The sequence below is a fragment of the Talaromyces stipitatus genome, genomic scaffold, assembly GCF_000003125.1.
Source record: "Talaromyces stipitatus ATCC 10500 scf_1105507295523 genomic scaffold, whole genome shotgun sequence".
NCBI classification, from domain to species: Eukaryota; Fungi; Ascomycota; class Eurotiomycetes; order Eurotiales; family Trichocomaceae; genus Talaromyces; species Talaromyces stipitatus.
The window spans coordinates 1,229,895-1,257,321 of record NW_002990113.1 but is presented as its reverse complement, the minus strand read 5'-3'; the positions used below and the strand labels follow the sequence as shown (position 1 = coordinate 1,257,321).

At 46.7% G+C, this 27,427-nt stretch overlaps 12 protein-coding genes across 13 annotated transcripts, besides 4 other annotated features; 5 read left to right on the top strand and 7 right to left on the bottom strand.

Moving 5' to 3' along the window:
* Positions 1–165: 165 nt before the first annotated feature.
* Positions 166–2,379, top strand: TSTA_063840 (DNA polymerase alpha/primase associated subunit; the record flags this gene model as incomplete). The annotated part of the gene is made up of 4 exons (XM_002340255.1): positions 166–494; positions 544–693; positions 743–2,042; positions 2,106–2,379. 4 exons carry the CDS (start codon positions 166–168, stop codon positions 2,277–2,279), a joined length of 1,953 nt encoding a protein of 650 aa, XP_002340296.1. The 3' UTR covers positions 2,280–2,379.
* A 117-nt stretch (positions 2,380–2,496) lies between these two features.
* On the bottom strand, positions 2,497–3,234 carry TSTA_063830 (Apc13 domain protein; the record flags this gene model as incomplete). The annotated part of the gene is made up of 2 exons (XM_002340254.1): positions 2,497–3,081; positions 3,136–3,234. 2 exons carry the CDS (start codon positions 3,232–3,234, stop codon positions 2,497–2,499), a joined length of 684 nt encoding a protein of 227 aa, XP_002340295.1.
* A 195-nt stretch (positions 3,235–3,429) lies between these two features.
* TSTA_063820 (translation initiation factor eif-2b delta subunit) lies at positions 3,430–5,322 on the bottom strand (the record flags this gene model as incomplete). Its single annotated transcript, XM_002340253.1, has 2 exons — positions 3,430–4,595; positions 4,648–5,322. The coding sequence occupies 2 exons, from the start codon at positions 5,320–5,322 to the stop codon at positions 3,603–3,605; spliced, it is 1,668 nt and encodes a 555-aa protein (XP_002340294.1). The 3' UTR covers positions 3,430–3,602.
* Positions 5,323–5,730: 408 nt separating this feature from the next.
* TSTA_063810 (kinesin family protein) lies at positions 5,731–7,807 on the bottom strand (the record flags this gene model as incomplete). Its single annotated transcript, XM_002340252.1, has 2 exons — positions 5,731–7,458; positions 7,513–7,807. 2 exons carry the CDS (start codon positions 7,805–7,807, stop codon positions 5,768–5,770), a joined length of 1,986 nt encoding a protein of 661 aa, XP_002340293.1. The 3' UTR covers positions 5,731–5,767.
* Positions 5,975–6,013: a microsatellite.
* Positions 7,808–8,403: 596 nt separating the features above from the next.
* On the bottom strand, positions 8,404–10,398 carry TSTA_063800 (thioredoxin, putative; the record flags this gene model as incomplete). Its single annotated transcript, XM_002340251.1, has 3 exons — positions 8,404–9,957; positions 10,017–10,238; positions 10,363–10,398. The coding sequence occupies 3 exons, from the start codon at positions 10,396–10,398 to the stop codon at positions 8,473–8,475; spliced, it is 1,743 nt and encodes a 580-aa protein (XP_002340292.1). The 3' UTR covers positions 8,404–8,472.
* A 153-nt stretch (positions 10,399–10,551) lies between these two features.
* On the top strand, positions 10,552–12,900 carry TSTA_063790 (EF-hand superfamily Ca2+modulated protein). Of its 2 annotated transcripts, XM_002340249.1 has the most exons (3): positions 10,552–10,643; positions 10,717–10,913; positions 10,981–12,900. In XM_002340249.1, exons 1-3 carry the CDS (start codon positions 10,641–10,643, stop codon positions 11,345–11,347), a joined length of 567 nt encoding a protein of 188 aa, XP_002340290.1. In that variant the 5' UTR covers positions 10,552–10,640; the 3' UTR covers positions 11,348–12,900. The 2 variants fall into 2 exon arrangements, with proteins under 2 accessions (XP_002340290.1, XP_002340291.1); XM_002340250.1 differs by having other exon boundaries at positions 10,643–10,913.
* Positions 11,750–11,782: a microsatellite.
* TSTA_063780 (ubiquitin C-terminal hydrolase, putative) lies at positions 11,793–13,908 on the bottom strand (the record flags this gene model as incomplete). The annotated part of the gene is made up of 2 exons (XM_002340248.1): positions 12,602–13,908; positions 11,793–12,571 (listed from the first exon to the last, which is right to left on the bottom strand). Exons 1-2 carry the CDS (start codon positions 13,812–13,814, stop codon positions 11,793–11,795), a joined length of 1,992 nt encoding a protein of 663 aa, XP_002340289.1. The 5' UTR covers positions 13,815–13,908.
* A 190-nt stretch (positions 13,909–14,098) lies between these two features.
* On the top strand, positions 14,099–15,647 carry TSTA_063770 (uncharacterized protein). The gene is made up of 3 exons (XM_002340247.1): positions 14,099–14,181; positions 14,240–14,529; positions 14,591–15,647. The coding sequence occupies exons 1-3, from the start codon at positions 14,106–14,108 to the stop codon at positions 14,801–14,803; spliced, it is 579 nt and encodes a 192-aa protein (XP_002340288.1). The 5' UTR covers positions 14,099–14,105; the 3' UTR covers positions 14,804–15,647.
* On the bottom strand, positions 14,519–17,713 carry TSTA_063760 (vacuolar protein sorting vps16, putative; the record flags this gene model as incomplete). The annotated part of the gene is made up of 7 exons (XM_002340246.1): positions 14,519–15,124; positions 15,187–16,457; positions 16,509–16,603; positions 16,657–17,150; positions 17,212–17,340; positions 17,394–17,500; positions 17,569–17,713. The coding sequence occupies 7 exons, from the start codon at positions 17,711–17,713 to the stop codon at positions 14,876–14,878; spliced, it is 2,490 nt and encodes an 829-aa protein (XP_002340287.1). The 3' UTR covers positions 14,519–14,875.
* Positions 17,714–17,936: 223 nt separating this feature from the next.
* TSTA_063750 (uncharacterized protein) lies at positions 17,937–19,552 on the top strand. The gene is made up of 7 exons (XM_002340245.1): positions 17,937–18,218; positions 18,267–18,386; positions 18,455–18,568; positions 18,619–18,744; positions 18,794–18,964; positions 19,023–19,177; positions 19,242–19,552. Exons 1-7 carry the CDS (start codon positions 18,075–18,077, stop codon positions 19,459–19,461), a joined length of 1,050 nt encoding a protein of 349 aa, XP_002340286.1. The 5' UTR covers positions 17,937–18,074; the 3' UTR covers positions 19,462–19,552.
* Positions 19,553–20,992: 1,440 nt separating this feature from the next.
* TSTA_063740 (FHA domain protein) lies at positions 20,993–23,191 on the bottom strand. Its single transcript, XM_002340244.1, has 3 exons — positions 22,103–23,191; positions 21,951–22,050; positions 20,993–21,887 (listed from the first exon to the last, which is right to left on the bottom strand). The coding sequence occupies exons 1-3, from the start codon at positions 23,074–23,076 to the stop codon at positions 21,306–21,308; spliced, it is 1,656 nt and encodes a 551-aa protein (XP_002340285.1). The 5' UTR covers positions 23,077–23,191; the 3' UTR covers positions 20,993–21,305.
* Positions 23,192–24,428: 1,237 nt separating this feature from the next.
* Positions 24,429–24,456: a microsatellite.
* Positions 24,457–24,762: 306 nt separating this feature from the next.
* Positions 24,763–24,807: a microsatellite.
* TSTA_063730 (vacuolar armadillo repeat protein Vac8, putative) lies at positions 24,781–27,244 on the top strand (the record flags this gene model as incomplete). The annotated part of the gene is made up of 6 exons (XM_002340243.1): positions 24,781–25,343; positions 25,424–25,550; positions 25,632–25,745; positions 25,798–26,043; positions 26,101–26,850; positions 26,913–27,244. The coding sequence occupies exons 1-6, from the start codon at positions 25,179–25,181 to the stop codon at positions 27,242–27,244; spliced, it is 1,734 nt and encodes a 577-aa protein (XP_002340284.1). The 5' UTR covers positions 24,781–25,178.
* Positions 27,245–27,427: the final 183 nt, after the last annotated feature.

The window sequence follows — 27,427 nt, the reverse complement described above, 5'->3', positions numbered from 1 at the left end:
AGGCTTAGGAACAGCTAGCCCACTCTGGTAAAGCCTTATCGGTTATCAGTCAGCCGTCCAACGCGTCCAGCAACCGCGTCTGTCGCGACTCACTCAAATTCAATTTAACACTCTCCCCGCAATCATTGACTATCATTTTATAAAATTGTGAAGGTCAATCTCGTCATGGGCGACATTACGCAGGAGCTCGAAGAGCTTTTTGCAGGATCAGCACCCGATGGCCTCGCTCAAGATGTCCTTACTGAACTACAATCTATGCTACGACTGCATGGCATCACGCCGCAAGAGCTGTTCTACAAATGGGAGTCGTATAGCATGAAGATGGGAGCAGATGACACAAAATTGGATCTGGATACAGTTCGCGCATTCAAGCGAGATGTGCAAGATTCCTTGGAACGAGAAACTCGAGGAAAAAATCATCATGTTCGAGGCGCCGAGAAAAAGTCTGGTGTGACCGCGACCCCTCGCGCTGGGAAGGCTGATGTGTTCGGAATGTATGTACCCTCTCTTTATGATAAGGTGCTACTAATAATTCTTCAATAGGTTGGATGATCTGACGCCTGGAACTCCTCAATCTCGTATCAATGGATCGGCCAAACGAAAATCAAACTTTGAGACTCCGTCAGGACCCAAGGTAGGCCGAACGGATGCAGGAACACCTACCGGTATAAAGACACCTTCGACAAATATACAGTATGTGACAAATCGATGAGCACTATGTCGAATGCTAAACTTCTGCTAGGAGCGTCGCTTTCGCCGAACGACAAAACCCCGGCCAACTCCTAGAAACACTCAATGCGCATTTGGATATGCCCAAAACGCCCATGGTACCATTCCCTGAGCCTCGAATTCGACCAACAGCAAACACCGATCTCAAAAAGTTCGCATACAAGCCTATGTCAATGCGCTTGAATGAAGCGTCGGAGATTCTGGACGATAGACTGGACGAATTCACAGATTTATTCGAAAAGCAATATCCCGACGTTAATTTTGGAAGCGCAGCAACACAGAGCACAAGTGAAATAGTGGCTGTTGGACGGATCGCATCAGACAGTCTCGAAGGCAAGCTTAATGTGGCATCCCTTGTGTTGGAGACATCTAGGCGGACGGGAGCCGGTCTTCGAGTACCACTAAAGGTCGATGCTTTACCATCGGTACAATTCTTCCCTGGCCAGGTTGTCGCTCTTCGTGGGATTAACGCTTCTGGAGAGTACTTCTCTGTCAAAGAGGTCCTATCATTGCCGTTACTTCCCACGGCAGCATCTTCCCCTGATACATTAGACGCCATCAACGAAAAACTAGGGGGTGTCGATGTTGACCAGCCGTTAAACATTTTCTATGCTGCCGGCCCATACACTGCTGACGACAATCTTGACTTTGAACCTCTTCAAGAACTCTGCAAAAAAGCTGCAGAAGAATATGCAGACGCTTTACTACTATTAGGTCCCTTTATAGACTTGGAGCATCCTCTCATCGCAACAGGCGACTTTGATCTCCCAGATATCCCGGGACTGGACCCGGAAACCGCTACATTAACAACGCTATTCCGACACTGTATTTCAAAACCGCTTCATCAGCTATGTGCGGCTGTTCCCAGTATCACAATCATGCTGATGCCATCCGTACGTGATTCTGTTAGCAAGCATGTCTCCTGGCCACAGGAACAATTACCGAAAAAGGAGCTGGGTCTTCCCAAACAGGCCCGTGTTGTGTCGAACCCAGTGACATTGTCCCTCAACGAAAGCGTCATTGGTATGTGCTCGCATGACGTGCTGTACGATTTGCGAAAGGAGGAAGTCCTCGGCGGACGACCAGCGGAAGCGAATCTGTTGACACGATTACCGAAATACATCATTGAACAACGACACTTTGCGCCCATGTTCCCTCCTTCTTCGCGGGATTCGTTACCCAAGTCTGGGGGCCTGGACAGTATGCTTCCTATAGGCGGGATGATGGACGTCAGCTATCTGAAATTGGGAGATTGGTGGAACGTCCGTCCAGATATCTTGATCACGCCCAGTCTGCTGCCGCCTTTTGTCAAGGTGAACACACATAACTCCTGAAACTTTTTACTCTGCACTTCCCTTCTAACGCCATTCGTCCAGGTCGTTGAAAGTGTCCTCGTCATCAATCCAGGAACCCTATCCAAGCGTCGAGCTGCCGGTACTTATGCCAATATGGCATTGTACCCGCGAACCATATCCGATGAAGAACGACAAGAGAAACAGCTTAGTCATAAGGTATTTGAGAGGGCTCGAGTTGATATTGTGCGCATATAGTATTTTGTTTCGTTGTGCTGGTGTGTGGCATGGCGTTTGGATAGGAGTAAGCAGGCTGCATGGAATAGCTGTTAAAATAAATGATGATTATGCGTTGTGCTGATTTAATGATATAACCAATAATCAATACGTATCTATCTATTCATAGAACCGTCTGTCAACACCAAACGCCGCGCTTAGCCATGTAGTCACAACAATTCGAACATCAAAAGTCATATCAACGCAAACACCTAACCCTCCTCCCACCCATCAAACTCCCTGACTCCCTGACTCTCAACCCCGCCGCAGCACTCGAAAATCCGAAAGACACGCCTCCCGCCGTCGTACTACCACCACCACCACCACCAGCCGTTGCAGCAGTCCCCCTCAAGACCATCCTCTGCGCCCCTCCAATCGCAAGCGTCTCCCCTCTCACCAATTCCTGCAATCCCAAATCCCTCCAAACAGGCTCCACCCTCCTCCTCCCCGCCGCATCCATGGCCCTCGCAATCCCAAACGCTGCGTGTTGATCGGGCACGACATCGTCCTCATCTTCAGGGTTGATGGGTTGATAATGAGGTGGTAGGTAGACTTCTTCGATGGGCAGGAAGGAGGGGATGGTGCTGGAAGGCGTGCTTGTTGCTCCGTAGGTGACTGTTGCGCCGGTGGCGGTGGTGACGGTTCCGTTGATGGTTGTGCTGAGGTTCTGGGTGGTGTTGGTCGCGTTGGAGGAGAGGGAGGTGTGTGGGCGGGTGAAGTCTTCGAAGTGGTCTACTAGACGGGGGTGGTGCATGTGTAGGTACGTTGAGGAGGAGTCTTTGGACTGGTGGATTCATTTAGCCATATGCAAATCTGAAGAATGAGGAACCAGTGTTACCATCTTGCTTAAACAGGAATAATGTAATGTAAATGATTGAGGCGTGTCTAACTCATCAGTCTGTCCTGGTGCCGTCCGTAATGTAGTTGTCCGGCGCATTCAAGGATTTGTAGATACATTCCTCCCTCTTTAGGATAATGTAGGAATTGACTAAGTAGCGTCCTGATAGCTCGTGACTACTATGGATACATTGGCTTCAGTCCGATATCAAAACATTCATTCTGCCGTGATATTCCGCCTGTTCGTCAATATCAAATGCGGGGTTTATCAACTTCATTTCTGCATATACATATACACATAGATATAGCCTTTGTAACTAGATTTGCTATCAAACATACAGCCGAATTTGACATAGGAATAGTCGTCTATCAACGAACCCTTTATCCCAACGCCTCCACATTCATAGCCAAGTTACATGTTTGGAAGATAGTACATCTGATACAATAAATCCTGCGATAGGAATACAATCAAGAGTTGGTACTCATGCGATGAACAATCGGCACAGCACTCGGCGGCAAACTACCCATTTCCGTCACCACCATATCGACATACTCTGCTGGAGTCACATCATGCATGATGTTGAGAAGTTGCAAGTTCGGCGTATCCTTCCACCCGGTCAAGGGGGACGGCGCATTCTGGTCTAGAGTCAGACTTGCGATTCCATCAGTGACGTTTTGATTGTTTCCCTTCTTTCCGGGTTTCTCGTCAACAGTCTTGTGTGGGTCTGGACGACCCGTGACCTGTGATAAGGGTTGTTTTGTGATGAGTTCGTCAGCGTCCGCGATCTCGTTGACGACAATGCTGTCGAGGGCGACTCGGTCGGTGAATTTGACCGTTTCGCAGCAGACGATGACTGGAATCTCGGCGCCGCCGGATCGTTCTTTGGCTGACATCGCCACTAAAGCAGTGCCAACGCGCGAGTATAGTCGTCCGTTACCGGTCATGGCATGAGCCCCGAGGAAGACTTTGGTCGCGTCTTTCATGGCGTGACTTATACCGTGTATAAGAGAATACTGAACGTCCAGACCAGCACTAGACAACGCACGAGCAAGGTTTTTACCTTCGAACAAAGGTCGCGAGTCGATAACCGACACCCTAAACTTCTTCCCTTGCTTGTGTGCCGTGATCAGGGTCTGTTTCACAATCGAGCTTCCAGCAAAAGTAACAATGACATCGCCGTCTTGAATCTTTTGCGTTGCACTGGTCGCAATGACCTGATCGGCGACGGTGATTTTCTCTCGGATAAAGTTGTTGATGAATTCGCACAGTTCTGTTTTGGCGGTCGCTTCGGGAACAGACGGGTCAATGGAAGAGATGGACAATTTCAATGCGCGAATTGCGTTTCCCTGGCTGATGGAGAGAGGGCGGCAGGTGGAAAGATAAGTGATTTGGTGAGAAAGGTGGGTTGTTAGGTGACGCGCAAGAGAGGTGCCAATCGGTGTAGTATAGGATTCAATGACCTAAAACCATGGATTAGTACTGTCGCCGTACTAGATGAGGGACTTCACATACCCGTTTGAATGCAATCAAAGTTGCAACACATCGTGCGCTACTACCACAAATAACATAATCTCGAATCTGCAAGCCCAATGCCAAAACAGCCGGGTGAACCTCTTTCGCTGCTCCAGCAATAGTTGAGCGCCTAGGGATGCCGTACAGATGCCCGAATACCGCGACATTCTTGTCTTCCTTCTTTTTTGTTTCTGTTGGAGTGGGCAATGGCGTACCACGAGCGCCACCAGCAAATCTTGGGCCCCTAGGCGTTGATGCTAGTCCATCTCTGCCACCTTGTTGAGGCCTTCTGGGTGTCTGTACTGGACCTCCCTGTACAGCACCCTGCTGAGCACCCTGCTGAGCACCTCCGGCCGCGCCCGCTCCAGCAGCAGCACCACCTTCTCTCTCCAATTTTTCGCGCGCTCGACGAGCAGCCTTTTCAGCCTTTTGTTTTTTCTTCATCTCGGCGGGGCTAAGTTTTTCGCCCGATCCATCAGCAGCGGTTGCGTCGGTCGCTTTGGGTTTCTGCGGCTGTTTCTGTTTCTGATTCTGGTTTTGGTTGGGTGCTTTTGATTTCGCGTTTGCGCCATTTTGTGCGTCTGTGGGAGGAGTTTGCGATGCGGAGCTGTTCGTCGCAGGGGGGTTTTGTGTTGCAGTGGCAGGCGGAGCCTGCGACTGTTCAGGACTGCTCATGCCTGATGAATATACTCGATAAGCGATGGTCTATGTTCCTTATTCTCGATTAAAGGATTCGATTTGTAAGTCGAATTATCTTGTGTGTTGTTGTCGGTGGTGGAAGACAATGTTGCAATGAGGATGAAAGTGACTCATGATTCAATTATTTTTAAAGGAGTGTCCCCGCCATGGCCCGCACAACTAGTGCGGCAATTACATATGCTTAAGGTTCCCCAAGTATAAAATCATCATTAATTCCCTCGCTCAATCATATACGCTATACAGACAAATTGATAAACGAGAAAGACAAAAGAAAAGAACGACAATCAGGTCACGTTCAAAAAACAAACTGATCACCGCCTGAAAAGGGTATTCTACTGTTCCAGAATGCATATTCAATAAAATCAAAACTCCGCTGCTGCTGCATAAAAACTTTGGATGCAGTAACCGCTCTTAAACGACGTCAATTGTTGATCGAGAGCTTGCCAAATGGATATCTCTTTCGAGTATCCTTGGATTTGGTGATCTCAAAACGTTCATAGTCATCATTCAGCTTCCGTCTAAACAGGCTAAGCTCGTTCAGCAAATTCTCCATGTCGGCCTGGACCTCCTGAGCTTCTTCGTCGTGTTCGTCAGAACTGTCTTGCTCGTCTTCCCAGATACCGCTGGTCTCCTCCTCCTCCTCCTCCTCCTCCTCCTCCTCCTCTTCTGGTGGTTCTGGTGTGACAACGTCTCGCTCTGGAGGAGCATCTTCCACTGGATGCTCTTCGCTTTTCAGTGAACCAAGACTGGTATCGCGTTTACGTAACGGAATAGCTGGAATTGGATTTTTCAGACTATCCAGTGCTAGTCTTAGGTGATTCCGAAGCGCTTCGTTCTCCGTCTGGAGTTGTCGGATCTTGCATTCACTGACCATCTTGTTCTCTTCCATCAACCGCTGCATCTTTTCGACTTGTTGCTGGTATTCTTCTAGTTTCTCGTTCTGAGCTTCGCTCTCGCGCTTGCTTGCTGCATTCTGGCTGACCGTCAGCTGGAGAACGCGAATTTGCTCGGCCATTTCTGCAATCTGCGCATCTCGCTCAGCTGCAGAGACATGATCCTGATTGACGACGGCTCTAGTGCGGATACGTTTGGCTTGGTCGGCATATCGAAGGGTGGAAAGAGTCTCGTCGTAATCCGACGGCGCAACACAAGCAATCATTGCAGTCTTTGAGTTTCCACCAAGACTGTCCTTTAGCAACCAGGTAAGGATTGAATCACGGTAAGGAACAACCTCTTTGACTCTTCGTCCTCCCGGTCGGTGCTGCTTTGGATCAGCCAGTGCGGCAATCACGCGCCCCAGTGTGGTCAACGACTTGTTGATATTCGAGCCCTCTCGGAGTCGCTGACCTGTCGCTTCGGTTGCTTTAGCACGTTCCGATCCAGCTAAATCAACAAGCCGTATTCGCGCTGTTCTTTCAGTTGTCTCATCTGTGGCGAGATCGTGATGAATCTGCTTGAGCACAATAGTGAACACCGCATGAGATCGGGACGAAGTATCATTCATCTTAGTACTGGCAACCGTTCTAGACATATCTCCTTTCCTCATTAATTTCATTATATCCGCAAAACTTCTTACAGGGACGTCCGTAAGATCCTTGACATACGGCCCGTCCGTCGGTGACTCGCGGATCTTGAGATAGTGTGGAGGGTCGGTTCGTGGTACCAGAAGGTCGCGGACATGTTCATTATAGACCTCAAAATACGACACCCGAACATGATAGGTAGTGTCAACAGATTGAGCCTCCTCGATTCTCTGAAAGAGGTCTTCGCATGTTCTCGGAATTAAACCTGGTCGGTCCGGTGTGCCCATCATAGTATAACTTTTTCCTGATCCAGTCTGGCCATATGCAAATATGCATGTGTGATAGCCCTCAAAGTTGTGGTCTAGGAACTCTTCACCCAGACAGTTGTATACTTCTTCCTGATCTGCGTAATGCTCATCAGATTCGTTGTGGGACCAAAAAGATCGATCGAAAGTAAATGTCTTGTCTTCGTAGACCTTTCCTCGTGCTTGTGATCGGGGCTTCGATGTATCAACTTCTGGAGCGTGGAGTGTCGTCTCTTGTGTATATGGATTCATCGATATCAGGCAGTCTGCATCTCTTTCTATCTCTAAATCCCGAATTAGATTGTCGCATGTATACGTGCCAACGTCGTATCACTCACCTCGTGGCAAAAACCCGCGAACTCTCACCACAACCTTGACATTCCCCCCCGGCGAAGGACTCGGAGGCGCAGTCATCCCATGGCTAGGCACAATAACACTTTCGCGGGACCTCAACGATGGACTCGATGCCGTAGATTGCATTGTCATGTTAGACGACATCATCGACATACTCGTGGCCGCAGTACTCCCACTAATCCCCGAAGCACCTGAAATAGAACTCGTCGATGAATGCGCAAACTGATAGTCTGAGTGCCGGTTGCTGTTGTGGCTGTATAGAAGCGCCTCGGGCGTCATCATTTCCCTGCTGTTTTCCCTCAATAACTGCACGCAAAGAGCGAGTGTATCGCGTTGGCGGGTGATGTAATAGTGGTACATGAAAAAACGTGTTTTGTATGAGTTTATGATGGGTCTGTCATGGATTCGATAGAGAAAAAGAAACGGCGACTTTTGATCGTCCTTGTTGGTACGGTACCTTTTTCTGTGTTTTGCAGCGGAATCCGTTGTAGAGGAGTATCCTGGGTTCTCTAGGTCCTTGGTATCTACCGAATTGGCCAAGGCAAGAGCGTCGCTCAAGGTATGGGTATCTTGCGATTCAGATTGTCAGTGAGTAAAGTGCGATGGTGACGAAGAATGTTTACTTACAAGGAAACCCCGCACGTGGTGATTGATCTCAGGCTGGGAGAGCTGCCACTGACTCTCTTTAGGGCACTAATTCAAGAATATAAAATCGACCGAGGATTGATTATAAGTATACACATAACCGTCAACAATTAATAACTATCATCAACGTGATGTTGAGGTCCTGTACCTTGATCTTGTTCAGTTTTGTTTTTACCTAATCAGGCTAGTGACAGCCAGCTGTTCGTTCCGGTTGCTACGGCAATCGATAAGGATGCTTATGTAATTAATTATCTCTCTTATTGTTAACAAGTTAACTAAGTAACGTAACTTAACATAACTTATTTCAACCCTTTGCCAAACAACTCTTGCCCAATTTCCTTCAGAAGAGGCTCGCCCTTCATCTTCTCAATCTGCTTCTTAGCAGTAATCAACTCTGCTATGCCCATCGCTCGACAAAGATCCATCAGACCGCCGTCAACAGGCGCCTCATACAGCAATAACCCAAGTGCAAACAGGAACCCATGCAATGCCTCAACGCTCTCCTCTTCGGTATTAATAGCTTCAACCAGCGATGCTGCGATTTCGACTTGATCTTCTTCGGTCAACTTATCTGGTCGACTGGCGAATCGTTCGTTGTGGTTATATGCTGCTAGGTTATGCGCAAATGATGCTGCGACCACGCGCAGATTAGTGTGGCTGTCTAGAAGACAGCCTGTGAGCAATCGAATGCATGATTCGCGTAATTCGTGGTTCGTGGTGATTTGCTGCGGGAATAACGATGATGAAAAGAAGTTGCATGCCAGTTGAAGCATGACAATTCGTAGGTTGTAGGGACAAGAGGCGAGGTCAGATGAAGGAGAAAGTAAGGCTAAAAGAGTTCGTTGGCCTGCCTCCTCTGCGAAGAAACCGCTTACACGAGGGTCGACAAAGGCTACCCGGATCAAATCGACCAATGCAAAAAGGCTATCTTTCGGAATCGAAGGAAGTGTCGATTGAATGAACTGAGCCAGGAAAGCAAGATTCGGTACTGCTGCATCAGCAGGTGCCGTCAATCTTGTTTTTATAAATTCAACCAGTCCTATAATTGTGGGATCCTGCTGATATGACCCAATCTTCTGTAGCAATTTTTCCATGGGAGGTATCCTCGTATAAAGCACATAATTCGTAATTTCCCGCTGTAGACTAGGAAGGCGAAGAGCAGTATGAGGATGCGGCGGGAAAGCAGATTGTATCAACAATCTAATGTTGCCCTTGAGTTCAGCAGGATTGGCTCCCGTCCACTCGTGCTCCTTTTTGCCCTTAAGAAAAGTCATAAAAGTTGGCGTGGCGCGAACGTTGTATCGTGTTGAAACGTCAAATGCCGTATTGAGGTCAACTTTGATGAGAATGGCTTTGTCTCCAGCTTCTTCTGCAAGTTCGTCATATGCCGGATAAGCTATTTTGCATGGGGCACATGCTGAAGATGTGAAGAATATGCAGGCGCAAGAGTCCTTGGCAAGGGATAGTTGTTCGTCTAATTCTCGCAGGTTGCTGACGTTTCTTACGTATCCCCTGAGATCTTGTGTCGCATGTACAGCAGATACTGTTGGTCCGGGTGGTCTATGAGGTGTTTGAGCAGATGGAGCAGGTATTTGTGGACCGGGGTCTGCTTGTGTGATGCCACGCATTGCTCTATCAATCTGTGGTCGTAACATCTGTCCGAGAGGAGTGCTCAAAAATGTTTTGGGCAAAGACTGAATATGCTCCGGAATGCCTTTTCCAAGGAGGAACATGGACAGATCTTGAGTGAAGTTGTTGCAGTTATGCATAAACAGGTCGTAGGACTACTATAACGTCAGTTCATTCGTCCCATGGAAACCATACTTATGGTTTCTGTACTTACCTCCGGAGTATATATCTGCGCTAGAGATTCAAGGTACTCCTGAATAACCTCGTTCGGCAACTCTGTTCGCCCCATATGAAGCTTCTCCATGGGCTGTCCATGATGTGTTGTTCCAGGGACCGTCCTATGAACACCCTGGCCAAAAAAGTATTCAACCCCTCCAAAGACAAGCGAAGTGTGATATATGGCATCAATCTGGATCCCTGTCAAGGACATGGAGTACTAAGCAAGTCAGACCTTGCCATCCTTCTCAGACACTTGATATCTTACCATCCGTGCCAGGCCCTGGAAACCATCGTTAGTAGCGGACCAAAATGATTGAATAAACTGGAACGAACAAACTTACGCCAGAGAGATCGTAAACGTACAGTTCCACATCCATTTTGAGAGGGAGAATACACAAAGGTAGCAGAATAACAAATTTATTGATGAATATTTTGAGCTTCTTAAATGCTCAGCCAGGCAGCTATCAAGTGTTACACCCGCTAAATCTCATCCGGTGCCCGTCCGTCGGCGTTCTCTTTCTTTTATCTCCGCCCCTCATCGATTGAATCACATGGGCAGTCAACTATGCGCCTCTCGTCTTAACCAGCAATCTCCTACGTCGCATCAGATCTAAGTAGCATGGTAAGCTCTTGTCTTCATTCGAGAACATTCTCTCTTCTCTAAGCAGAATTCTAACCAGTCGTTTTCCATCTAGCCCCCGAAACGAAGAGGCGGCGGAGCTCCCAAAGAGAAGAAAGGCCGACAATCCAAACTCGCGAAAGAGAACAATATCACCGCGGAGGAAGAAAATGAAATAAAAGAAGCATTCGGACTCTTTGCAGATAAAAATGAAGAGTTCAAAGATGAGAAGGAAGGCGTAATGCGCACGAAGGATGTGCGACGAGCTCTTGTGTACGTCCCCGTCGAAGAAAGAGCTTGAAGACGATGATTGCCGTGTCTAAAAACTGAACGAAAACAGAGCACTGGGTCTTCCACCGGATTCATCGTCAGAACTCTCCTCCATCGTCGCCGCAGTCGATCCCACCTCTACCGGTTTCCTGACCTACGACGCTTTCGTTTCTGTAGCAGCCGCAAAATTGCATATGCGTGGCGACGATGCGCTTGACGCTGAAGTTGATGCAGCGTATCGTTTATTTACACAGGGATCCGAGGGACCTATTACATTAAATCATCTGCGGCGAATAACGCGGGATCTCAAGGAAGATAATGTTGGCGATGATTTGTTGAAGGATATGATTCGGGAGGCGAATGGGGGTGATGTACTACAAAAGGGAGTGACCTTGGAGCAGTTTCGGGATGTTATGTCTAGAGCTGGTGTTTTCTAGGTTCGGTTTATTTGTGGGACATCTACTCGGTCTGTGATATCGGCGCCTCAAAAGGTCTGCTGTATTCACATACCCAAATGGTTTGGGATGGATGGAGTTTCGGGTATCTGTTTCTATTCTATTCACTGCTACCACATCGTAGCATTTCGTACGAAGCATCGCTATGTATACAAGATCTGACGTCTTTTGAAATATATCTCAATTCGAAGGACCAAACCCTGTCATATTCGTGATGTGCACTCCTATCAACTAGTGTACAATCCTAGAAGCCCAAACGCCAGTTCTGTCAGAAAATATCCATGCGTATACTAGCAAATCATTGCATAAGTGACTCAGTCGGCCTTTTAAAACCTTTGTCATGAGGAACATATTCACTCGATGAGGGAAAAAAAAAAGGGTATCAAATAAAAAAAAAAATAAAAAAAAAAATAAAAAAAATTGGCAATCAAGCCGCAATCATATGGACACAAGGTAATCTCTGCTTTACATCATCGAGCTCAAGGATGGGGTTAGATGTGTCTGACGAGCTTTGAGTCAGGCGAGCGGATGAGAATTCCGAGTCCATGCTGATATCCGAAGTATCAGAGCCAGGGGATGATGTCCGGATTTTGACAAAGGCCGAGGTGTCAGGTTGCTTCTCGGGCCCTGGGTATGGCTTTGATGTCTGCTCATTTCTCATAACCAAGTTATTCTCAGAGAGCTCACCGGAAACGTCATTCCAGCTTGACTGCGGCTCGTCGACACACTCATAAAATAACATGAAAACACCGCCTTGGTCAAATACTGTTTGTTCACTAACCAAACGAACGTCTTCATCACTGAGTCGGAACCAGTGATGCTTCGCTTGCTTCTCAGTCTCCATGTCCTCGGAGACGGTAGGGAAATCCTGAGTCGAGAATTTTCGGAAACAGATATAATGCCCATTCTCGTGTCTTCCGTAATGCGCCAAAACAGCTTGTAACTCATATTTCCGGGGAGAAACTTCTCCCGCATTTGGAAGCATAGAAGTTTGTGAATCTGTATTCCAAACCTCTGGAGAATCTGTCTCTTTCATCACATCCCGCGTACCAAGACACCACTCGCCGAGATCAAGAGAACGGGGAAATCTGACATCTGCATGGTTCTTCCGTAAAGCACCAGTTTCCTCGTCAAAAACACTCCGATTAACATGAATCACCAAATTCTTTGGAGCTCTCGCAATAACCGCCTGACGAGATTTCGTAACTGATACCCTATTCTTTGAGGGTATATGACATTTCTTTGACAGAGCTTTTTCGGTAAAGTCTTCTTCATCTAAAGCCTCTTGCACAGCTTGCAAACGAGATTGAGCAGAACTCTTCAGACTCGACGCCACAGTCGCCGCCTGGGCCCCTTGTACAATGTTGTCGTCTTCTTCAATCTGCTTGAGAAGATGATTTAGCTGATCTCGCATACGTAGTAGTGTGCACTTTGCGCATTCAACGCCCTCAATAGTCTCCAAAGCCATATAATCGTCAAGGCAGGCTCGGATATCGTACTCTCTGTTTTTGCCAAGAGAAACGGTCAAGCAGTTGAATGGAATCAGCGATAATCCTTCTGTCCAACCACAGCGGATGCAACCGACACGTTGGGCGAGGAGACCCTCTAATGGATTATGCATAACATTTGGCTGCTCAACACCCCCATCAACTAACTTCTCATGCTCAGGGTTCGAGATCCCCATGATGTGCTCCCCGTGATTTGATATCCTCAAACCAGCATTTGTTGTAATCATTTTAGAGGCTTCCCGAACCTCTCTATCGAGTTGATCCGCGATCTTCGAGAAGTATTCCTGAGCATCCTGTTGCTGCCAGCTGCTCATCGACTTGAGTTCGGATGGTATCCAAAGTTTCTGACCATGATTGCCTGGATCATTCAGCCGTTCTATAATATCTTTGAGGGCGTGGTGAGTCGACAGCCTGCCTCGCGTGTCCAGTTTAAGTATGTTGCGATCGAGGTAATTCGCAAACGATCGAAGAGAGGCTAATCCCTGTATAACACTGTTCTGATAGCAACTATTATCCCAGTTTCCAAGACCAGGTGGAACCAAATCTCTGCTCCCAAGCCAGGAATTTCCTAAGCTTGAGAGCCTCCGCCCTCGTGGCAATATAGAATCCAAAGAGCCTTTCTCAAACCCGACTATGCGGCGCATGGCCTGTTCCTTTTCGTAGAAAGTCGAATACGTCGATGAAGCTCGAAAGACCGAAGTTTCTTTGTTTTCTGCATCCAGCGCTGCCACTATACGAGATGGAATGGCGTAGACAAGCACGTTCCATAGATGATGGGCGATCGTAAACGGTAAAGATCCCATATAAGGGAATACACAATATAGGAAGAATATCGAAGTGCCAACGAGAGCCACTATGCTTTGTGGATCCTGTGATTTGAAGTCATATTGAGTAAAGCCGGCGAATATGGATGAATCCAAGGTGAAACCATGGTAACTCATGGCTAGAGAAGAGGACAGAGGAATAGCTTCTGAAAGGAGGTGACGGTGGAATCGATCATTTGAAAAGATACCTCATGGTAGATCAAGCCTTCTTCTCTTCAGCGCAAGTGTTAAGGTCGGTAAAAGAGCCCATGGGCAAGAAAGCATGATACCGGAGTGAGATGGTGGTAGATGAACTTCGGAGATGGCAATTATTATTGATGCGGCAACTTCGCTGTTGGTCTCTATGCCGCGTCGGAAAACTCTTTTATCGATAAACAATTTAATTTCCCCACACAGCTGATTTCCTTCATGGTATACATGATTGCACCAAATCAATCATACATTATAGCCATCATGGGACGAACAGGGAAACTTAAAAATAAATGTAAATATTTCAAGCAAATTCTCCTTCGGAACATCTCAGCTAAAATGTATCGATCTAGCGACCTCTGTCCACTCTCGCGCTGCCCGTCGAGGAACCTCACCTACCGAAGTCGACAAATCTCTAGAGTCAATGCCACGTGTTGAGGCGCCAACGAAATCTCACAGCGTTCTCGCAGCACATGGAAATGCCGGTGTATTGAAGAAGAAAGCCAAGAATAAGAAGTTGACTCGATCGCAACGTCTACGGCAACAGAAAGGCATCGAAAGAGGAGAGATGATTTTTGATCGATTGGAAACCAAGGTTGAGAAGGCGAAATCTTCGTACTCGAAAATTGTTAGCGCGCGCAAGGTATGTGGATTTGGTACCGATGTGTTACACTGGGGTAATTCGCTCATATCTATGGTTATAGGTACAATGGGAAGATTTGAATGGCAAGCACGCTAAGGCCGCGAAGATCCTCCAGCAAACTCAAGAAAGTGATGGTGAGCAGGTGGATGAAGATGAGAAGCTTGTATCAGCTGCTCCCATCACATTAGACAAAACTACCGTTACAGCATCCGTTGGAAGCTCTTTGCCGCCTATAGAGCATGCAGCAGCTGATGATGATGACAATATTACTTGAGAAATGACAGGCCTCATATAGTAAAAACAGAAATAAAGAGAGGGATATATTCGGAGTTTTGTTTGGGTTAGCTTATTTCCTGGGTCGGAGTTGATTAATCATGCGATCTATCTCACCCAATGCAGTGTCAGAAGCCTTCGTTCTCAAGACTTCCAACGTGTTGAAGTCCTTTGCTTTCAAGGCCTCTTCCCCTGCCTTCACGATCATCCCACACTTCAGCCACATTTCAATCCTTTCAGCGACGGTTAGATTGGTGCATTTAGGAACAAAAGTCGATGCGATTTTGGTGTTTCCTGCCCCCAATGCTTCGGCAAAAAAAGGCTATATCGGACGTCAGCAATTTTGTATATATTGAAATTCAAGGTCTTCGTGTCTAGCCATACCTCCCAGCCAATAGGCGATTTTCTCATCTTGGAAATCTCCTCTAACTCTCCCCAATCTCGTTTTGCAACTAGAGCCCTCAGCCGAATCCACCAGAACGTTGCCTCTGACATTTTGAAGTCGCTATAGAGCTTTTGTGCTCTCTTCCCATACCCTGACTTTATCAGGCGGTAGACAGTCTCATTGAGACTAAGTCCGACATATTCGGGACCGTCAGATAGTTCTTTGTCTAGGCCTTCTTGCACTCGAAGGAGTTGGGTGGCTTCAAGGATAGACTTTTGCTGAAACTGTGTTGCGGCATCCTTTGCGTCTGACAGCACACGAGAGGCCAAGCCCAATTTGTCTATCTTTGCGTGAACGTCCTCTCGAGAAAATGCTTCTGAAATAAGTATGTTAGATCCGTCAATAGGTCTGTCATCCTGGTAATATAAGTCCTTTAATATCTCCACATCACCATCTCGCGCTGATGATTCGACCAAAGCAGCTGCAACAGGCCTATCATTAATTGTTCTGAAGAACGTCGACAGCGGGAGCTTTTTCCTCAGATGTAGCAAGACATAGTAGATCAGATCTGGATCTCCACTTTCCATTGCCTTATCTAGTGCGATGCTATCTTCCTCCATGCTGAGAAGCAGCGGTACCTGCTTTCCAGCTCGGGGTTCGTAATTTAAAAGTTGTGTAGCCAGATGTGCTCGACCTTCGTCATATGCAGATTGAGCAATGACCTCAAAAGAGATGTCCGACTTCCCTTCCAACCTCTGCACGATCAATTTGCATACGGAATCATCATCGGCGGTGGAAGCTTTGACCTTTTGACTCGCCCAGTGAACGTAAATTTTGTCTGTGGGAAGGCGTACATACTCCGAGATTCGAATGGCTAGTAGATAATGATGCCGATTGATCAGACGATCCAACAATCTCTCCGGGGTCAAACGGAGATACTGTTCGGAGGAAATAGGTATGCCAATCTCGAAATCTCGCACGGCTTTCAGTACCCTTAGTCTTTCTGTTGTATCAACAAACTCATCGCTATTATAGAGCTCCAAAACAGACTTTCCAAAGGACGCAGCTTTCAAAAGTCGCTTTTGCCAGACAGTGTTGAACTCTTGACCGGCAGCCCTGACACATGTATCGACAGCTTCCGGCAGGCTAGGGCGGATTCGTTGCATATTCTCGTCGACCTTTGCTGATTTCTTTTCCAACAGATCTATTGAATCAAGGAGAACGGATGCTGGGGAGGTGGATCCGAGTCGGAAGACATCCTCAGTGACAGCTTTGATCTAGTCAGCATTTATACCACGGAACTGAACCTCATGAGACGTACCGGAAATTTTGTGGAGGAATTCACATGACTCATTTGTTAATAACCAGACGCCATCAAATTCCGGCAAGACATGTACACGTCCATCGTAGTAATGCCTTGGAAACAGTCAATATAAGACTATTTGGATTCCATCGAAACTTGTACTTACTTGGATGATGCTCCGTTGTTTCCGACTAGATGTATTTCATCCTCCCAGGCAAGAACGACGGCATCATCTCCGCACCATTCCATAGTGACGGGCGCAGTTTTCGATCTGGTGTCGTACTCACTATATTTGTTCTGAAAATCGCTACTCACAATCCACACTTTGCCGTCACACGTATAAAGAGCTACTGCAGTGCCCGAAGGGGAGGCAGCGACGTGCTTAAATGGACCGCTTTCCAGCATTCGGTCTTCTGCTTCTGTCGCATCAACCACATACAATGTTTTGTCGACAGCTAGAAGCACTTCCACTGTGCGAGACAGAGTATAAGCCGGAGGAATTAAGCTCCATGATGAGACCTCTCCTTCCGGTGAGGCGGCCAAGAGCCGTGGTCTAGGCTCTTTATAGTTGGAAACTGCAATCAGTTGGTTATTTGACAGTAGTGCAACAAAACCAGAAGACCAGAAACGGCAAGCTCGAACGCCGTATTCCTCAGCACCCTAGCAGAAAGAGTTAGCAAGCTAGACAACCATCAAATATTGACGGCAAACCATAACATACATTACCTAGTGAAAATGGTGCAAAGTCACCATGAAGACCAAAGTAGCGGCGAACAGTACCATCTTCAGCGACAACCAGCAGCTCTTCATTGTCTGACCAGCCCATTCCTCTGATTGCTCCATATTCCCACTAGAATCCTGTCAGAAATTGAAGATGAGATATGAAGCCATAGGAAAACATACATTAAACCGACTAATTGATTTTCCCGAAAAGGAGTAGATATCTATACTCGCTTTGGCAGTTTGTGCATCCCGATACCTATAGATCTTACTTTCACTTCGATGGAGTGCTTCATGAGAATATCAAAAGATTAGTTTTTTCTTTCTCATAGACAAGGAAATATCGTGGAAGCTATACCCAGTGCACCGGCGTACGGTGCTGCAGCAATCACATAATTCTCGAGTTCCAAGTCTTCGTCAAAGACGCCATCGTAGATTCTGACTTTCTGGAAGAATCGATCACCCAAGCGCTCCCAATCAGCGCGAGGATTCGGCGGGCCCATAGTCGACGGAGTATCTAGAGCGCCATCAATACGCTACACAGGCTGGACCGGATGCTCTGTGCTGCATCAGTCATCCGTGGAGAAGACGTCAATATACAGACTGCCGCTAAGCCCTAGGATCCCTACGCTAGTGGTGTGCTATGCCTGTATTGGTTTAGTGTCATTGACTGCCCCGTTCTTTCCGCTCTCCGTCTCGCCCATTGGGTACGCTTATACCAACTTCATCATCACCGACAATATCAGCATCAATCTCATGTTAGGGAAGAGGAATGGCTTAATGATGTGGCTGGAGACGTCATGCAAGTAATCATAATCTCCTGCTATTCCACCGCTTCACAAATACTCCGGGACAATACGTACCATGGACGCATTCGTCATCCAGGACCTGGTATCTGAACTGACCGATCTTGAACTTGCTATACTACTTGCTCTTATCTGTCAAGGACATTGTGTGATTGAGACTCCGGTAGTCAACGTTGATGATGTTGCCGGTGAACTAGCCCTGGTAATATTTTCTACTACATAAATCGTCCACCATACTGACGCAATACAGATATGTCAAAATAGATTTGGCTTATCCTACGCTGTTCTCGACTGCTCTTCAAGGACATCTATAGATAATTTTAGCAATAGCATTCTCGTCTCTGATGCGAAAAGAGGCCGCTCGTCTAATGTAAGCACTAGCCCGATTAGGTATCTTATCACCAACGATACTATCCTCGGTTGTTCTAACATGTCCAGGCTCTGCCATCATTTCAGACCGGAGGACAATTTGATGAAAGAAAAATTGTCAATGTAGTCATTGCAAAGAACTTTCATAAGGTCTCTTCAGATATCCAGATTCAAGCATTAGAGGTACGCAAGTCATGTTCTCCTGTGTTTAATATCTGTTAACCCTTGAACAGTTGATTCGTTCCAAACGGATATTCACCAGAACATCAATTCATATAACTCAGAAAACATTCTTATTCGTACCTTTAATCGGGTATGATGATATTGTCCAGCGGACCGTCCGCTTGAACAAGCATTTAGTCAGTACTATCTCGTCAACTCCGAGAGTAATGTTCTAACGATGATCAGAATGATTTCTTTCTCTTCTCTCATTTCCATGAGATTGATGCAGGCCTACCAAATCTTGAAGGTGATGAGGGATGGCCATCAGATGATCAAGCATCTGTCTCTTCTGTTGTGAGGAAGTCGCAACGGTATAATGACCATTTCCATACGAACAACCGTCAAGTCCCTGAACAGGTAAGTTCATGGTATTAGTAACATTATTCAATAGATAGTCCGTTGCTAATTAGTTCAGATGATATTGCATCTACGCTTGCTAAGTGATGCTGTATCGGTCTCGGCCGAGGTCAACCGTTACTTGCATAATATTGTAGTCTTCCTAAGACTCAATCGTGCTGTTGCGGGTGGCGTGTCTGCCAAAGCTACTAAATATTTTATGATCGTGGCAAAGTAAGTTTGTGAAGATCAGAATGACTCTCATATCAGCCTTCGTGCGAGCTACTTACAAATATAGGTCTCTCGCCTCAATGCACGGTATTAATTACCTCACTCCGTCTGTGGTGTGTCTTGCTGCCAAGAAGGTTTATCGTCATCGAATAATAGTTGCTAAACCCGAAGACGATAGGAGTTTACAATATGGAAGCCACCTGAGCTCGGTGACGATGATACTGAAAGATATTGATCCTGACCAGATCATTGATGCAGTCATCTCAGAAGTTGAGGTTCCTATCTGATGAATCTCTGCTTAATAGAATAACTTTTTAGCGGGGAATCGGTCTATCTTGTTGCCTCAAATTAACATTCTGAGCCTAGGTAATATTTATTTCTTGAGAAGTGCCCAGATCTTCCTTTAACAAGCCAAACTCTAAGACAAATGGGCTATCCTCTGTAATCTCGTATTCCACGATTCGATAGCACCAATGCGTCAGGGCAACGAGGTAGCTATAAGGACCGATGGTTAGTTAGTGTGTCTGTCTTGCTTTGAATAGAGAAGTGATCCTGTTTCTCGCTATTAAGGCTGCCGATAAGACAGAGTCCTTGTACGCAGGTAGTCGGGGAAATCGCTTCTTCATCTTCTGAGCTCTCATCAACGATGACAATTAACGCAGGCTTACCTGATTATCTATGGCCTTTTGCCGTTGACACTGCGTGCTATATTGTAGCACGTTTAGTACGCCAAGGAAATGAAAAAGCACTAACTGAACAATGGACAGAGGAACTGAGTATCCCGAATCCCAAACCATTTCTTGAACACGTTCGTGTATGGGGCTGTAAATCCTACGTATCTTCCTGAAGAAGATCGTGTCAAAGCCAGGAAAATGCAGCCAAAGTTGAATCTGAATCTAAGGATCCTCTTGCGCAACTGGCGAAGGGAGTTTCACCAGCAACAAGAGCCTACAAAAGTCCTTAGAATGCCATCAACAAGCACTTCAGTAAGATCGAACTCAGGATCAATACCTTATCTTCACGTTTATCACCTTGGTGCAATCTTCCAAACTGAGTGATGATCAGTCACGAACAAGCAAATACAGCCGAAATTTTTTTTTTTCTTCCGATACAGAAATAGGAATCTTGATTGCGAAAGCCATGCTGGATTCTGCATATGAACTCGTAATAAGATCATTTGATCATTTGATTCTGATCTCTCTCGAGTTGTGTGTGATGAACGTCCATTGTGACATGACCTTTCGGTTAAACAACAACAGTTACAGTTGGAAATTGAAAAAGGGAGTGGGAAGTCATTTCACTTCATGCCATTCAGGCAACCTGCGGATAGCATGCTCATTCTGCCAATAGCCGGGTCCTTGTTACTCAGGACCGACACGAGGTGTATCTCCTATTTGCAAAGCCGAGCGAAGTTTACCAAGAGTATCTGGATTCCCGGATCGATCCAAGAACGCATTAGAGGATTCCCTTCAATACAGACCTGCGGGCCTTGGTCGCTTAAAGCAAAGGACGGACTTGATGAATTGTGCGAGATTTTGCTCGCAATCATATTGCAAGGTCTCGAGCGGCAAACAGATGATGGCCTACAACGAAAGGAAGGCCTCCGCATCTATACTGATCCCAACTTGGATTACTTAATATGAAAGTGGAGGGCATCCTGGCTATTAATACTAAATCGATCAATATATTGAAGCGTCTTTTATGTGTATCAAACTCAGTTCTGGATGTATCGACTTACCGAGGCAGCTTCTGTCTTCTGTTCGTCATGCATGTAGTCTGTAGGTGTTAGTTGATCTAGACAAATTTCAGCCATTACAATTACAAAAACTCAGAGGAAAAGGGTCGACAAGAATAAACTATGACTTCGCTAGTTCGCATATCATCCTAAATCAAAGATTTGTCTGAATCAATAAAAGAAACAATGATGATAAGAATAAATGTCAGTACATCTCCCAACTCCTTTTCTCGCAGACGCCGAAGTGCAATGCATTTCGTCGATAATCCAAAAAGCCGGCAAGAACATAAGTAATGATGCAAAGGATGCCGGGTATATATAACAATTCGGGGTGGAAGCATTCAAAGCGCGTGGCAGAGGATAGTGATTAAGCAAGTAGAATCAGAACGAACGGGGTTATAAATGCCCGGCTCGGCCGTCGAGAGCGAGGGGACCAGAATCATTGCGAGGAGTCATCGGATCATCTTCGAATGTCTCATGGTGACCCGGTGTGTCGGAGCGAGAATTGGACTGATTGCCATGCGACGAAGAACCATTAGGTATCGGTATGTTGGCAGATTGGCTGTTACCACTGGCATGTACCTCGTTTTTGCTTGTAATATTTGCGCCGTCGGGGTTTTCACCGTCCTGCATGGGCGTGTTTCTCTCTTCTCCTAGATGCAAATTCTCCGCAATGGTGGCAAGATCCCTGTCTTCTGTTCCAATTTCTCCATTGCTTTCGATGGCTGCTTGTGATTGCTCTCCAGATGAATGAGCATTAGCATCGGTAGATGCATCAGGCTTAATATCCGAAGTATCTTCCTGTGCCGATTCCTCGTCAAACTCCATTGAGTCGTCTACCTCGGCACTGAGATCGGTCCATGCGCGGCAGTTGGGACATTGAAACATCGGGTAATCCGGTGTGTGTATTAAACGGCGAATGCACTTGTAGTGCCAGACATGTGCGCAGGCTGCCATGAATAGGCATTGGTAAGGGCGCTATTCATAAACACAATTGTTAGTGACCCTGTCATTAGCTTGAGGTTGCGCTTGACTTCTTACCAAAACGGAGCCCAAGCAGATCGAGCATTCTCGACAACCTTCAAAATTCGAAGCTGCTTTGCCTTTCCCCAGGTTATTGATCAAAGATTCCGTATTTTTACTACGTTGAAATGTCAGCTTAAGGTCCAGCGAACAGAATGAGGGCAACCCACTTAAACTCATTCGGCCTCTGTTGCCATGTGCGATTACACTCAATTCTTATCCGCACACATCGGAAAATCATTTCCTCACCACCCCTAAAATCAATCCCCAATTGTACAATATCCCCGTCTCGAACGGCATATAATCGGGAAGCCATGTTCGGCTGACTCAGCCGAGTGCGGTTAAGGAAAGTACCTGACGAACTACCGACGTCCTTGATGTGCCACTGCCCGTTGACCATGGAAAATTCGCAGTGTTTGCGACTGACGACTTTTGACTTGAATCCAATCGGTGCATCTGATGGTTCGGAGGGATTGGCGAGGGGAACACCATCGCGTTCGGAGTAACGTCCGACTCGAATTACGCAGTCTTCGGACGGTAGGGTGCGAGTCATCGGGGAGAATTGTAGAGACGGACGAGACGAGTGATGAGTATCTTGATAGGCGAAGAATCGGATTGTATTATTCATCTTTGGCTTTTTGTTCGCAGTGCTGGTATGATTGCTGTCGTTAGCGTTACTGGCGTCTACTGTCGCCGTCGTAGTAGTGTTATCCTGCTGTCCGTTTGATTCCACCGCCATGGCCTGTAGTCCAGAAGATACTTCATGCGACGAGGGTAGCGATCGTGAGGAAACAGAAGAAACCGATTGCTCTTGCGGATCCGAGTCGGAACTGGTACTGTTATCGGTTTGATGAGCCTCGCGCTCAGACGAAGAAGACGCAGACGCCGCCAGCGGCTCCGATGAGTCGGCAATAGTAGAAATATGGAAAGGCGACGATAAAGATACCACGCGACTAAGACTATTGCGATGGCGCCGCTGGTTGCCTGCGGATGTGGGCGAGGTTGCAGCAGAGGAGGAGGAAGAGGAGGAAGATGGGATAAAGTGACTTTGTGTATAGGCACGCAGTTGGCTGAGACGGCGGAGTCGTCCCGCACGGTTAGGCGCAGTCTGAGACTCCGATACCGTAGTCGTAGTGGTAGACATTGGGACCAGCACGAATTGTACCGGGTTGATGGCGAGACGTTTTGAACGCAGATATAGGAAAATTGCTGTAGTATATAGATATTTTATAAAGATATGTTTATGTAATTCCTGCGACAGTCCAGAAAATATCTGGGAAGACCGCAACTCGGGGGACTAACAATCTTTATTAGGGGCAGAGAAAGCCCGATCTCTAGACGAGGGAAATACCGCTAGTAATCTATCTCGACTGCCACCGCGCGATGATTGGCTGGTCGGCCTACCATACGTCAGAACAGCATGAACACACGATCAACCTGTGCGACGGTAAAATACATCAATACGAGTAGAGTACGGAGTATAAGACGGTGGATCACACGGGAGGGTGCCTGGATATTGGTATAGGTAGTACGAATACAGGATGACTATGAGTTAGTCAGTTGGAAGAGCTGACAAAGAGTGAAGAGTTTTCATCGAGTGTAAGCGGTAAAACTCAGCACTTAGTAAGGATAGGATGTTTAAAAACTTGAATGCGTTGAGCATCATGAGATGGCCCCACAAGGGACCGTACTGTATTTACAATTTGGTAATTGAAATACACATGTATTGTTACTAGCCAAACGCTGTACCATCATACGACTTCTTCCGAGCTTTATTCGACAGTATTATTATCGATCAGTTAAGTGCTGGGTGATCTCTATACTGACAGTAAGAGTCTGAATTTCGAGAGTCGACAGCTCATGCAGAATGAACATATTCACGTGTTCCAGTTGGATTCTGCGGGGTTCAAAGTCTGGGGTGGCGAATTTGCCAATAGGAGGCTCGCAGGAATCTGCACATGCATGCTCCGTAGCCACTGGCCAAGTACTCATTACTCAGACCTATACCGAGTAGCTTAAGCGGTGCCCAATTAGAGCTGGATAGCTCTGATATCGGGATATGTTTGATGCTCTGCCCTGGAGGTAACTTTCTTAGTTGCAACTTATCAAGCAAGCGAGCTCGGCGTGACTTCTCCACCGTATGAGTTGTACCCTTTGCGGAAGTACACGCAGAACATCTGATACAGTAATATACATAGAACTCTGTACCGTAGAAGAGTATACTGATACAGGCGTCATGCACGGATACATACAGGACACATGGGCCAATCAGAAGATAAGCCGACACCGCCAATTGGAGATGTCTGATCACGTGTGTTATGATGTAGCTTTCTCCAGCTTGAAAAATCAGACCTATCAGCTGAGATTTGAATGTTTTTCTACTTGGGATAGCACTCGGATTGCTGAGGGCGTTGCCAGGCAGACGACATGGTAAACAATGCGGCCGGTATCCTATACCTCAAAGAACTTCTGGTCGGCCAACTTGCGAATAAATCAATATATATATATATATATATATATATATTTTACTTACTCACTTACTCACTTATTATCAACCCGATAAGCTAGCGCATGCATATCCTCATATTTAAGTGCTATCATTCTCATACAAGCTGCTGACAGTCTAGATAATACGGCGATGCCGATAGGATTTGTCTAACAATTAAAGAACATTACTACACCTGAATCTGCCAGAAACATATCAGCTATCTACAAATGTAAATCATATGCTGCATTGAAACGATAAGATAACATGTAGTTACCTAGACGATAGGCGGGAGTGATGAAACTGGAGCTAACCTTAGTCATTTGACATCCTCTCAGTAGCTGCCCACCTTCACCAACCACCACCACCATCATCATCACCACCACCACCTCGTCCATATCGCTCCCATCTCTCATCCGGAGTACTCTATTAGGTATTCGTCGTCTTCCAGTCGGCCCCTTTCCGATAAGCGAATTTATCTGTCTTGCCACAACAAATCACGCGACGCCCTCAGTCAATCCTCAGGCATCCTTCGTCGATCACTCCGATCCTCGTTTAGTTCCTCCTCTAATCAACAACCACCACATTCGCTCAGTAATGATTCCGCTTTAGAAGACCGCGTTCGCTATTGTATTATTCTACGCACTTAACCCAGGGTCTTCCGATACCTCGTCCGTCGCTATTCAAGATTCCCGTTTGACGGCCACTTTTCCTGTACGGGCCCCTTCGTCAGGGTCCCCAGGGAACTGTCTAGTGACGACATGGAGGACGCTTGTTTTGCTTGTTTTTCAACCCTTGACCGATGGTGTCATATATCTGCCTGCTTAGGACCATTCGGCGGTCGTTCAAGAGATGGTATTTACGAAACGATTTTGCAGGATAGTGAGCGAGAGGCGGTCGCCGATCTGTTACAGTACCTCGAGAATGTAGGCTTCAAGACTCCGTCCACGCGGCAATGTCTCTTTCGAGAAAACGGATGATCTCATACTAACTATTGTTGTTTCAGCGAACGGAAACCGACCTGGACTTTTTCTCTGGCGAGCCACTCCGGGCTCTTACTACGTTGGTGGATTCGAATAACATTGACCTGCAGCGAAGTGCTAGTTTGACCTTTGCCGAAATTACAGAACAAGGTCTGTTATATCGTACTTTATTGCGATTCCATTGGAACTACTGCTTGTGGAATGGTATACTAACAACATGCGAACGGTCAGATGTGCGAGAAGTCAATCGCGACACCCTCGAGCCCATCCTCAAATTGCTTCAAAGTCCGGACATCGAAGTCCAACGGGCCGCAAGCGCAGCGCTAGGAAATCTCGCCGTGAACAGTACGAATCAATCGCCTTGAATAACCGTTGGATATTTGCTGACTGTTTACAGCGGAAAACAAGGCGCTTATCGTGAACCTTGGCGGTCTTCCGCCATTGATTAAACAAATGCAGTCGCCGAATGTCGAGGTCCAATGTAATGCCGTAGGCTGTATTACGAATCTAGCGACTCATGAGGAGAACAAGTCAAAGATCGCCAGATCTGGTGCTCTCGTGCCTTTGACCAGGCTAGCCAAGTCGAAAGACATGCGAGTTCAGCGAAATGCCACCGGGGCTTTGTTAAACATGACACATTCTGGTAGGTAACATCTCTCGAGAATTTACCATTTTTATACATGCGGTGCTGACCTTGCAGATGATAACCGTCAACAATTGGTCAATGCCGGTGCCATCCCTGTCTTAGTCCAACTACTTTCGTCAGAAGACGTTGACGTGCAGTATTACTGCACAACAGCTCTCAGCAATATCGCCGTCGACGCTGCTAACAGGAAACGACTCGCACAGACCGAATCTCGCTTAGTACAATCTCTGGTTCAATTAATGGATTCGTCGACACCAAAAGTACAGTGTCAAGCTGCTCTTGCTCTGCGAAACCTGGCATCCGATGAGAAATACCAACTGGAAATAGTTCGCGCAAAGGGCTTGCCTCCTCTCCTACGCCTTCTTCAGTCATCATACCTTCCACTCATTCTTTCTGCTGTCGCTTGCATCCGAAATATATCTATACACCCTCTTAATGAGTCGCCTATCATCGATGCCGGCTTCCTGAAACCTCTAGTGGATCTCTTAGGCTCGAAGGATAGCGAAGAGATCCAATGTCACGCTATATCGACCTTGCGAAATCTGGCAGCTAGTTCTGATCGCAATAAAGAGCTTGTTCTTCAAGCCGGCGCTGTCCAGAAATGCAAGGACCTTGTCCTTAACGTTCCGGTTATTGTTCAATCAGAAATGACTGCTGCCATTGCCGTCCTGGCTCTTAGCGACGAATTGAAACCCCAGCTTCTCAATCTCGGCGTGTTTGATGTCTTGATCCCTCTTACCGCATGTGATAGTATCGAAGTTCAGGGTAACAGTGCTGCGGCTCTGGGAAACTTGTCCTCCAAAGGTGAGAGCACCACAACGTATTCTACTCTCTCTTGGTGACCACTTGTTAATCATCGTAAACAGTCGGAAATTATTCCATCTTTATTCGTGACTGGACAGAGCCTGAAGGAGGATTCCACGGTTACCTCACTCGATTCCTGGATAGCGGAGACCCGACATTCCAGCACATTGCTATCTGGACACTGTTACAGTTATTGGAGTCCGAAGACTCGAAACTTATCGAGCTCATCTCGAATTCAGAGGATATTATGCAACTAGTAAAACGAATTTCTGATCGGAATATCGACTCTGACGACGAGGAGGTAGACGAGGGAGAAATGGAAGTCGTCGCACTCGCACGACGATGTCTTGAAATACTCGGCAAAGGGCCAAAACAAACGCTGGTCGAAGGCTGAAACTTACTTGCAAACTAATCTCCACCTCTCTTCATCTTAGACACCGGTCGCTTCTGGTGTATTCTTCTTGACACATTCCTTTTCTTTTTGTCTCATGAACATTCATATGGTGTTTTATACTGCATCTTGTTTATAGCGTTTCTTTGGCCGGGCTGAGCACTGAGAATCTTGTTTCTGTCGTCT

Excerpts from the sequence above, each read along its gene's own strand:
- TSTA_063790 (XM_002340249.1), top strand. Across the intron at positions 10,914-10,980 it reads GATGTGCGACGAGCTCTTGT|AGCACTGGGTCTTCCACCGG; the intron begins GTACGTCCCCGT and ends GAACGAAAACAG.
- TSTA_063770 (XM_002340247.1), top strand. The coding sequence starts at position 14,106 with ATGGTATACATGATTGCACCAAATCAATCATACATTATAGCCATCATG. Across the intron at positions 14,182-14,239 it reads AGGGAAACTTAAAAATAAAT|CGACCTCTGTCCACTCTCGC; the intron begins GTAAATATTTCA and ends GTATCGATCTAG. Across the intron at positions 14,530-14,590 it reads AAATTGTTAGCGCGCGCAAG|GTACAATGGGAAGATTTGAA; the intron begins GTATGTGGATTT and ends CTATGGTTATAG.
- TSTA_063750 (XM_002340245.1), top strand. The coding sequence starts at position 18,075 with ATGGACGCATTCGTCATCCAGGACCTGGTATCTGAACTGACCGATCTT. Across the intron at positions 18,387-18,454 it reads AAAGAGGCCGCTCGTCTAAT|GCTCTGCCATCATTTCAGAC; the intron begins GTAAGCACTAGC and ends TAACATGTCCAG. Across the intron at positions 18,745-18,793 it reads TCCGCTTGAACAAGCATTTA|AATGATTTCTTTCTCTTCTC; the intron begins GTCAGTACTATC and ends AACGATGATCAG.
- TSTA_063740 (XM_002340244.1), bottom strand. The coding sequence starts at position 23,076 with ATGTCTACCACTACGACTACGGTATCGGAGTCTCAGACTGCGCCTAAC. Across the intron at positions 22,051-22,102 it reads CAGAGGCCGAATGAGTTTAA|TAAAAATACGGAATCTTTGA; the intron begins GTGGGTTGCCCT and ends ATTTCAACGTAG. Across the intron at positions 21,888-21,950 it reads TCTGCTTGGGCTCCGTTTTG|CGCCCTTACCAATGCCTATT; the intron begins GTAAGAAGTCAA and ends GTTTATGAATAG.